At 40.5% G+C, this 11,551-nt stretch overlaps 1 protein-coding gene across 1 annotated transcript in view; it reads right to left on the reverse strand.

The window, feature by feature from the left end:
* The window catches only part of SLC1A2 (solute carrier family 1 member 2), an 88,650-nt gene that overhangs the window by 15,975 nt on the left and 61,124 nt on the right, over positions 1-11,551 (reverse strand). The window contains exons 3-7 of the mRNA XM_085321894.1: positions 11,369-11,521; positions 10,450-10,700; positions 6,727-6,895; positions 3,457-3,583; positions 415-648 (exon numbers count right to left, since the gene is read on the reverse strand). Coding sequence (XP_085178020.1) covers positions 415-648; positions 3,457-3,583; positions 6,727-6,895; positions 10,450-10,700; positions 11,369-11,521 — 934 coding nt within the window. The remainder of the gene's footprint in view (positions 1-414; positions 649-3,456; positions 3,584-6,726; positions 6,896-10,449; positions 10,701-11,368; positions 11,522-11,551) is intronic.

The raw sequence follows: 11,551 nt of genomic DNA on the forward strand, positions 1-11,551 counted from the left end.
TGTCAACAGTCAGATTAAAATTCTTATTCCTTATAGTTTGCTATATTAACAATGACTTTAAAGTACTCATACCACTTTCTTCCTAACATRTTTCAAAAGGTGAACAAATAGAATTATCACTGTTTCCTAGCTGAGGAGACAAGCCCAGAAGTAACACAGTTTGCAGAAGTCACTGGGCCAGTACCAGAGAAGAAAACAGGAACTGGGTCTCCCACTTCCCTTCAGTTGGCCGTATGACCTCTCTCAAATAATCACCAGGGCATTTTTTTCCCCAGTAAGACTCGTAACAAAAAGCTTTTATTCAGTGGTGTAGAATGATTTTGCAGTGAAGGTCAGAACAGCAGATGTATTATCTCTAAACACCAGCTAATGATCTGCTAAAAAASAAATAAAACTGTTATTTCTCAAATGTACCTGGAAGCTGTGCCTAGAGCTGTGATCCATGCCTGGAAAATCCCAGCAAGGAATGAAAAGGGGCTTTTCCTCGTTATCACAAAGTAGAGCAGAGGCAAGAAGATTCCTCCATGGATGACAAGGCCCACGATCACTGTTACCATGTACATGCCAAGCTGCCTAGCAACTACTTCTAAGTCCTTGATTGCAATGATTTTTCCACAGATGAGGCAAGCGATGCCCAAAGGGGAATACCTAGAGAAAGAGAACAAGCAGAGACAGAACTGCTCCTTAGAGCAYGCACTCACAAACTTTACACCTAACAGAGGGTAGACCAGCAGAGGCGGTAGGGCGCTCTCAGGCTCAGCGTTGCGGTGCAGCTCAGCAAGTGATGGGGATTCAACGGAGAGCTTTTACGCCTCTTTTACATTTACTTCATTTTATTCCCTCCCACTGAATGGAATATGCATTTCCTGAATAGTCTTTGATTCTGGACCAATATCCTACAAGAATATAATAATATTATATATGCAACTGTTTATGACCATTATGAAGAACAGTGTAGTATTTGTTCTTAATATGCAAGTCTTACAAMTCAAACAGCTCCTCTGGTTTCAGGGAATTGTATTATTTGCTTCAGTTAAATTATCTGTTGAAATGAACTGCCTTTCTTTTTTCTTGAATGCTGCAAATGTCTCTATTATGTTCTTCGAATAATTTGGACAAATGCTTTTTAGTCTATAGATGCTTCATTTATGTGCTTCAGTTATGCACTTTGGTTATTTATGATAGGTTATTGGTCACCTCTGTCATGTGCTCCCCTCATTCACTTGCTCTATTTGTTTTATAAGACTTCAGCTGAGAGAAAGTGTTGTGTGTAACATACGTAGAGGAATAGTAAACAGTAAAATGTTGCTTTGAGAAAACAGGGCTATCTAAGTTTTCAGAAATGATTAGTGCTTAATTAAAGGCAATACAAAGGAAATTGAGCTCTAGAATGAAAGCGCTTCATGCTTTCTGGAAGACAGGCCTCATGGTCTCTCAAGCAGCRTGCCCCAAAACTGGGAAGCCCTCAGTCGTCAGTCACTTAAAATGCAAGACCAAATATTTCACCAGTTATCATAGAGTCTGTGTTTCAATAAGCTTGACCAAGCACATTCCTTATAATTATATGGTGTCACAGTCAGATGTCGGATTTATTTTATGTTCCTGTAGCTATGCTGTACTCCTGAGAGTCTTATAAACCACTGCAGCTGCCACAAGAGTCACAGCTTTCTGTGCAGAGAAATTGTAAACCAAACAGAAAATAATTCTGTATAAAGAAGAAATGCATTTGTCTTTATAATCCCCCACACAAAATACTGCTCTGACCACAACAATCCTTTAACTGTTCTAGACAGTGATGAATATGTGGAATCCSAGCACCAGTTAATCTCCTTTCTGAAGGAAAGAGAAACAAAAAGCAGGTAAGTGAAAACAAACATTTGCAGTGGATATGTTGAAACTGGAATGGTTCCCTGTCATTGCAACACTGACAACCAGAGAAACTTTGTAACTTCAATTACATATTATGTCTTTGGTGAAATAAGAGTAAATTCTAGCTCTTGGAGCGTTTTGAGAGCATAACTACCGTCTCTCTCTAGGCATATAGTCAAGAGCAGCAGTTTACACTAGTGTAAATAACAGGGCTTCACGAATAAAAAAAAATATGTTCTTATGTGGCAAGATCCCCTACTGAAAAGCAGAAGCATAATAGGAGTGCATGGTCATTTTTTAACTTTTGTTCCATACATTTCCACACAGCTGTTGCTGTTTGCATCACTCTTGCATAATGAGTCTTCCTTCCAAACGCTGCTAAGGCCGAAGGCTCGTACTCCAGACACCTTGCTCCCATTACTATTAAACTGTCCATCTAGAACCTCAGAGGGGAAGCCGAGTGTAGCCCTGTGACTCAGGAAACTCCATTTCCAGGGACATCYGGCAATCACGGGAGCAATGGACCACAACAGATTTGTTGTATTGTAAAGGCTATTTCTGCTCTTGGAATTCATTGCTAACGGTAGTCAGTTCATTAAAGGCCTGGGACTAATCCAAACTTGCACACATACAGTGCAGACACACCAGTCTGAGACTGTAAGAGTTGGCAGAAACAATGGAGTACTATCAGTTTTCTTATTTGTGCTAGCAAAAGAACTGGCATTGCCTTTAGCTGATTGAATGAGTTGACTAGTGTAGGACYTAGGAGATACTCAAATTAGTAGCACTCTGCCAAATATAGCAATGCATTGGTATGTTCCAAAAAAWTGGCTTTTATGTGATATAGTCATATTTGACAGTGCATGCAGACAGGTCTGGGGAAGCACTTGGAGGAATCCTCTCGAAGGAGTGCATCCCCCTCCAGAAATGCAAACAAGGGCTCTATCCTGACTCGACAAAGTCACTCTGGTGAAGGCAAGCCAGGCTTGGTGTTGTGAATGGGCACAATTCAAAAGCCGGTGGCTGAGCTCCAGTGCACTGGCTGTGATGAGCTTCTAGGATACAGATTCTGCAGAAACTAAGGGGGGAGGGGGGCTATACATCACTGACAGCCACTGGAATTTTATTTAGTGGTAAGCCAATTTTGCTACAGAAGACAGTTAAAGTCTGCCTTCAGGCTTCTTTATAATTATGCCTCCTAGCTAATACCCTGGGATTATGCTAACCTTCCAGGAAGATTTGAATGTTCTTATGTGGGGCTTGTTAGCCTGCTTAGGTGTCCTTCTACATAATGAACTTCCAGAATAAATGTGGCACTTAAAGGTCCTTGGTAGCTGCATATCTTGGATTTTAGTAAATAGAAAACAGAACTTACCATCTTCAGAAATACTTCAAAATGGGTCCTAAATAATCCTCACCAAATAGAAACAGTGCTATTCTGGTTCTAACACCCCTGTTAAGGCTTTAAAAACTGAGCTATTTCATTATATAAATTACTAATAAAGTGCATTCACTATATGCAATGTTAGGGGTTTGAGAGATTTTAAAAATCTCTTTGTGTTTTAGAAGTTAGGACTTCAAACTTACCACATGATCATAGTTACTAGCTTCATCACAATCTCATTCAAGATATTGAAGAAATCCACCATCATCTTGGCCTGCTCTCCCATCTTCCCCATAGCAATGCCAAAAGCAATAAAGAATCCTATCAAACCTATTTGGAAAAAATCACAATGCAAACAAAAGCAAGTGAAATGATGTTTTTTAGTAAGTTCTTGCACCTTATCAACTTCTTGATACTACCTGCTTTATCCTGTTTTTAAGATGACTATAGTATATTACTCATCGCTTAGCACTTTTTAATGTGAACTCACCCTCAGCTTTCATAAGCATATTCAGAAGAATATCCTTTATTCTTTATTATTTTACTACATTCCAATTTCACAGACCAATTACGTTTCTTATTTTTTTTTTGAATTGATCCAATCATCAAAAAAAAAGTACTATAATCTTCTCAGCACCACATAATTGATAGAAGCCTGCTAGCCCCTGGCAAATGAGAAAGGCAACTCAGCACCATATCACAACTGTTCCCTGTTACTAAACAGTCACTAGAGACCAAGACTGTTTTTGGAAAGCTTCAAGAAAACCTCTTGAGAGATTCAGCCTACTGACCAGTCAGCCCAGAATATAGGGAAAGACAAAAGCAGCCCCAGAAAACACCATTTGTAGGCCAGGAATATCCCAGTTAGATTAAAAACACAGAGGTGGGAGGACAAGGTGGGTATTGTCCTTTAAGTTAAAGTAGGGAACTCACATTAAACAGATTAACCTTACAGAACCTGGTTATCAGGGGATACACAGTCATAGAATTCAATATGAGTAAGACTAGACTCCTAAATTCAAATTACTAACGTGTAAAATTCTTGAATATTGAGACTAGCAGTGTGACAGACCAATTGAGTGCACTTGCTAARTATTACTTTGGAGCTGTGTCCCCAATATTAAGCTTTACTATCCAGTAATTTCCAGTTTCCAGAGTGGGACTATTACCCGATACTGATAGATGGTCTGAAGCAGCTCTTTGAGGTTAAACTTTGAGATGCAATATGAGCTCAGTATTTAACAAATGCRTGAACTCAGCTTGGAAATTCCCCAGGAAAAACCCATCATGCAAGCAAATGAAGGGAATTTCAGCTACCAGTACCCTGAGAAAAGACAGGCTGTTCCATATCCTCACACTGAGTTCAACAACAGACATTCTTTTTATATACTCTTGGATATAAAATCATTCTCTAGCACTAAGCCATCGTTGCTGAGTCACTGGAATAGGGAAGGGGAGTATATGTTCCTGTGCTGCAAAACATGGAGAAATGATGAAAAGCTTTTCAGTCAAAGATCAAGAAACTTCCTGGAATTCAGACTGTGCACCAGAAAATGTTAGTAGGTGGTTTTGTTCCRTTAATTCCAAACTAGCTGATACATTAGTCATAGCAGTCAAATTGGTTCATATTTGCAGGAATTTGCCTGGCTTCTACAGTTTATGCAAGCTGGATGGCAATTCCTCAACATTTTCACTTCTTTATTCAAACAACATTTAAGAGTCAATGGTCAAAACACTGCAGCAATTTTCTCACCTRAACTGTACTTCTAACATTGTATATTTTCTTCCTCTAGGAATTTTATCCAGTCTTCTAGCTCTTTTCTTATCCATGACAGGGCCAGCACAATACAATTCCAGTACTAYGTGTAATGCATCTTTCACATTAGACATACTGTTTCATTTTAGCACACAAGTAGAGCTTCAAGTGAGAAGAATTAGGTGAGGRCAACAGTATGAGCAATAAGCTGCTGCCTCACACAGAGTGTAAAATGCCAATTTGCACCTTTGCAAGAAAGTGGCTCCTCTGCCCACTGATGTTTAGTGGAATGAATAGTCATCGAGTTAGGCAAAATACAGTGGTGCCTAGCTCTTGTACAGTAAGCTGCTTCAGCTCTGATCAGCTTGTTGATGGTATCTTTCCCATGCCTAGGCAGAGCAGCCACTGCTAACCAACTCACCAACAGCTGGAGAAGCTCCTCAGACACAGCAGCCATTGCCTCTGTGGGAGCAGCTGTAAGCAGTCTGTAAGGGGCTACTTGCCCATAGGAAGTGATGGGCTGGTGGTGTTCTCTGAGCTAAAGCAGCGGTTTAGGTATTGCCACACACCGTCCCACTCTTAAGACAGCTTCTGTAAATAAATATCAGTGTGAGCCTCTGCCCTGTGTCAGAGCACATGCATGTTTAAGTGTAGGTGTGCAGACGTAGGCATGCAGACGTGYGCTACAAATTGAGGGCTAACTTGTGACCAACTTCACCCAAGTCCAGAAAGTAAGAAGGTGAAGGAGAAGCCTGCTTTCATTTCATTTTAGCACACAAGTAGAGCTTCAAGTGAGAAGAAATAGCTGAGGGCAACAGTATGAGCAATAAGCTGCTGCCTCACACAGAGTGCAAAAGGCCAGTTTGCACCTTTTCAAGAAAGTGGCTCCTCTGCCCAATGATGTTAGTGGAAGCCTGCTTTCCTGGGCTGATAAAACCGAGAGTTTAGGTATGCAGGAGAAAACAGGAGAGTTGTGGTGGCCCTTCATTCCCCTTCCACTCCAAACCCCCAGTTTTCCCTGGTTAGAACAGGTGCTTCAGAAAGGGGTAAGAGATAGGCAAAACCTTCTTTGTACTACCCCCACGTGCTGGCTTGTACAGACAAGATGGCATGATGGTGGTTATTCATAATTTGCAGCTGGTAAAGGTCAGCCACCAAGATGGAACAGGGAGGGAGTTGTGACTCAGAGATGTGTCAAGCCTCTCTGGGATTTTTCTTGGGTGGTGCAGTTCACACCCCATCTATCACTCCAGGCTATGCCTCAGACCAAATTCTAGTTCAGTATGCCCAAGAAACCTACTGGAAACAACTGAACTCAAATTCAACAGGGTTGGGTAAAGCATTGGCTTTTGAAGCTTTACCCCCTACTGTTTTGCCAATATGCATTAGTATAAGTCTAGGTAGGCTGCTTCAAGGATGAAAAGATATTTTGGTTGCCTCCTACACTCCAAAATACCTGCAGAGTTGCCAGTCCAAGATAATTGCCTGATAGTTTCTCTGATCTAGTCATATTTCTACTAAGACTATAAGATTTTCATCTCTGAGACCAATGTGCAACTAGTAGGTGATAACATTTGATGATTATTTGTAGGGGCTAAACTTGATGGAGGAGCAGATCAGGTAACACTGGCTACGAAGTCACAGCCAAAAGCTATATCATACATGTAATATATATATATTTATATATATATATATGACAGGTAAAAAGTTTCCGTACCCAAGACATTCATGCCATCCTTAAATTCAAGTCCTTTCTTAATGACCAGCTGGGCTTCTGGTGGTGCTTCCCGCACTGTCTCATTCATCATAGCAAAAGCAGAGCCAGTGACATTAGATGGTTCTTCAATTGGTGGTGGCACCAGCACTCTCTTGGTGACAGTTTGAATCTGAAGGCAATAGAGAGAAAGGAATAGAATCAGACTGAACATAATCCATATGGGAGATCAGGAAATAGAAAAAATCTTCACTTGAAATTCCAGAGAAAGAGCTTTTTAAAGGATTAGGCATGCATTCCACAACCTCTTATGCCCTCTTCTAAATATAAATCTGTTTTTTTTTTTCAATATTTCCAAGTGTCACAAAGCCTTGGGAGCCTTCTTTACAACACTGGTGTGAAAAGGACAGCACATACTTGTTCTTTACACTACCACGTAACATTTTACAGACAGTTAGCCCTTTTTTTCAGTTGTTTCACAAATGGTGCTTTTACACATAGGTATAATTCATTTATCTCTGAAAGACAAGCACTTCTAAGATCAGCCACAGCAGCAACTCTACCGCAAGTCTGGTCTGTCCAGCTCAAGCTAATCATAGTTTGATGGTTAACTTCAATCAGAAACTTATGATATTTCCAGCAGTTCATTTAGTGTTTGTTTGTGAGAGCTCAAAATGGAAAACACATAGGCCCCTGAGCTCTCTAATTAAAATATTTTGAGTGACAGATAACAGAAGAACTAGCTAAGCTGCCAGACACTAACTGAATCAAATTTTGCCACCTCAGAAAAGGGGAGATCAACTTCTGAATAGATCTGGACCACTCCTGACACAACCAAGGCAGGGAAAGCTGACAAGGAATAGTAGTGGGAGAAATGGGCTTGATTTTATTACTGGGGGGGGAGAAAAAAAAAAAAAGAGAGAGGAAGAAGGAAAGAGAGAGATCGGCGACTTGCTGCTTTGAGAAAGGACCAGAAAGGACCACCTTTTCCACCCACTTTGCCACCTTGACCCTTTCCTGCTTCTTCATGGCTCTGGGACAGGCAAAATGGTGAGGACTGTTTTGCCATTCTTACCCATCTGCTCCCTGCTTTCCGTGTTCCTAGAAACACGTCTGAGCAAGACATCAGAACCAGTGTGTTAACCTTCCAAACAATATTTGCATCTCCTTCTTGTTGGGATGGCACATTGTACTGTGGTCCATTATGTCCACATTCACATGCTATTTTAAAATATCTTATTTCTCTCCTTTCAAAACCTGCTGTTTGAATCTACAGAATGAAAGGGACATAGACAGAAAACCAGCATAGACACTAYATGAGAAACTCTTCAGTTGTCTTGAAACTAGTCAACATTTCTGCATGTTTACTTTTTCCTGAGTTAAAYTTTATCTGAGGACTGTTGTCAGCACATTATTTTTTATGCGAGGTGTCCAGAATGTAAGAGTAGAGCCACAGAAATAAAATGTAAAACATTAGATTCTGAGCACTCACAAATGCCACTACAGCCAGTTGAGTCAGAGGCCCCCAGCCCTTCTTTGCATAAGGCCTGCAGTCACTACAAATGCTGAGCCTAACATAAACTTCAGGTTCTGATAACAACATCCGAGGCTAGAAAAGCATCTGAATGTCACAGTCATTATCCTGTATTACATATTTAGACATAAAAGTCTAATTCTCTTTCGTGGCACATAAGATCACAAGTTTCTGCTGGAATAGCACTTTTCATTACAAATCAARCATTTTTTGTGCACCATAAAAAATTCAAGAAATATTGAAATTTCCATTGAAATCCCATGAAGTTCTGAGTTCAGTTTTCAAGTGAGCTGCACCTAAGTTGCAGCTGAATCTCTTCATCGTTCTTGGCCTGATAGCACGGGAGGGTACGTAAGCCACCCATGTAGATCACTGCTGCGCAGCACCACTGCTGGGCACACTTCAAAATCATTCTTGGCAAAAATTCTGCAAAAATTGCCTCCTGCTAAGGCAACCTGGAAACACTGACTGCTTATGGGAGGCACTATATGAATGTAGGAAGAGAAACTACACCATGAAAAGAAGATAAATTTCCCTGCAAATAAAGGGAGAGATAAGTAGAGCCTAACTCCTTTACTGAGGAGGAAGTGATAATAGGAGGCACAAGTACTTTTAGGAAAGGAGTCTGACTTACTACACAAATGAAAGGTGTTTTTGTGGCAGAGACTTTCTCCAACAATTACTTTGGAATCCGACAAGATGAGATATATGAAAGCCAAACAGCTCACCAGGGCCTATCCTTCACACATCACTGAAATCAGAATTCCATCCACTGACTTCTGCAGGCTTTGAAATAGGTCTGGGCAGCTAAGCTTGAAAGAACTATCAGTGGAACTGGTGATCCACCCCTAGCGCAGTGTACTAAACACTAATATTACATACACTGAAAAAACAATATAAAGCTTCCAAGAAAACTATTAGACATTGGTAGCTTAATTCTTCATTCCTCCCATTTTTTGTCTCTTTGTCTATATATTCAACCACTTCCAACAGACAAAATGTAATTTTCCCACTTCCATAATTTAAACTAGGGAAAGGAAATAAAAACACAAGTGCCTTCTTCTCCCCCCACTCAGTTTTGCAAAAACACATTTCACATTACATGTGGTATTTAGCCAACCACAGTCTGACCACATGACTGCCATTCCCAAGATGATTTGGAAATATTGAGAATGTTTTCTCTTTAAACCCCAAAGGACCATGTGTTTTTATGTGAAAGTCTGAGGAAGAAGTGAAGCAATCCAAGTCCTTCTGGCAACTTAGTTTGCCCTCCATTCCTCCACCCCCCCATCATACCCCCCACTTCTCTTCATCCTATTCTCTGGCCTAAACCACAGCTCCAGCTATCATGCCACTTCATTCAGGAACACTTAAGAATGGGTTTGGCAACAAACCTTGTTTGGTTTAACAAAATAGAGTCTGCCTTACTGCCAAACAATTTAGTAGTTGGAAAAAGCAGTTCACAACAAGGAGTAGGCTAAAACAGAGATCAGGGAATATGAATTTTTGTTGCTTTTACCCCTCAAAGCAAAGCCATTTTGATTAAGCATTGGTAAAAAGTGTTTAGACAAAATTATTTACCTAAGCAGCAAGCAACACACAGTGTCAGCCACCTGCTCTCCCAGCAAGCCTCAAAGCTGGCCTGATGGAGCCACCTGTAGGTAGGTCAGCCACTTGACTATATTATCCCTATATAGTCTGGACTCTACTGCAGCAAATCAAAGTTAGGAGAGCTTAGTTTTAGCAGTACGTTTCCGCTGGCACCCGGCCCGAATGACAACCATTCATATGTTACGCACAGGGCACTGTTGAGCTCAGTAACTAAAGACTGAGACCAAATTCAACCAAGGTGAAAGATGACATAACGCCTCCACCATTCAGCCCCAAGCCAGCACTCATGACCATATACATCATACACAAAGTGAGGAAGCATTTTAAGAACACTTAACAATGGACTAAACATAATCTTCCTTAAAAAGTCTAGGAAAAAAAGAACAACTACAATATAAAACAAAGCAGCCATAAACAATGTTCTTTCATTTACCCACTCAAAACCTAAGACCTGGAAGCATCTACCTTCTCTTTTCATCATCATTTCTGTCTTCCACTTATGCAAAGACATTAACTCTACCGACATCCCTAGTAAATAAAAGATGTTTGAAAAAATATTGCCACAGAATAGAACCATTTACCTGCTGAAAGCACGCTTGGACTAAATTTTCAGGGAACAGGTTTCGGATCAGATCCAAGAAAGCGTCCAGACTAGACACTTCATCATTCTTCTTCCCTTGACCTAGCTGTTTCTTGAGCTTTGGATTCCCTGGGTGGATGGCTAAAACCAGAATCACACCCAGCACGGCAGCAATAATAGTGGTGGACATGTAGTAGACCATGGCCCTTGTACCCAGTCGRCCACTTGCTTTAGCATCTAAACCAGACAGTCCTGCAGATGTTTTATTTTAAGAAAGAAAAAACAATTAAATTGAGAATCAATATGCAATTCAATGATCATCACAGAAAATCCTGTATAATTTGCCAATTTTAATGACCACCTACAGATATTTTTTGTCCTACTGAAATTTTCACCACTAGCTAGAGTACTGAAGCTTCTCTCTCTCTTTCTCTCTCTCTCCAGTTCTTACATGAACACTACCTGCTGTTGCAAATCTGAGTAGAAGCATTTGAGACTCCATCTAACTGCGAAGGAGACAATGAAAACAGAGCAGGTATCATACCGTCTTTTGCTCTTCAGTGCTGAAAACGGGTCATATTCTGGCTGACACTACAGCTTTAAGGAGGCTAGGTTTTCTAGTGTCATGCCATCATAGCTACAAGGTCCAATCCAGGATTTAGGACTTTTAGGTAAAACAGCATATTAATAAAATTTTGATGTTCAAGAGGGTAGTACGCGTGCATGTGTTTGAAAAGAAATTCACTGGAGCGTCTACCTACTAAAGCCAATAAAGTTAATCAGAAATGAATCCTGAAATACACATTGCAGCTGCAAAATCCCTGACAGGATCACATTACTCTTCTTTCTACGTCACAAAAAGCAAACCAGGTGATATCTGTAGCAAGCATCTTAAAGTACTTACGGCTAATAGATCTTACCTGTGATTAAACTGGAGATAATTAAAGGAAGGATCAACATTTTTAGCATCCTCATAAGTATATCCCCTGGGAAGGCTATTAACATGATTATGTCAGGGTCAATAGGTGTTGCTAGACGAAGAAGACCCCCACACAGTGCACCCAGGATGACACCTAGAAAGACAGTAAAAGAGAGCAGGTAGG

The sequence above is a fragment of the Rhea americana genome, unplaced genomic scaffold (genome assembly GCF_003343005.1).
Source record: "Rhea americana isolate MKP2758 unplaced genomic scaffold, rheAme1 scaffold_72, whole genome shotgun sequence".
NCBI lineage: Eukaryota > Metazoa > Chordata > Aves > Rheiformes > Rheidae > Rhea > Rhea americana.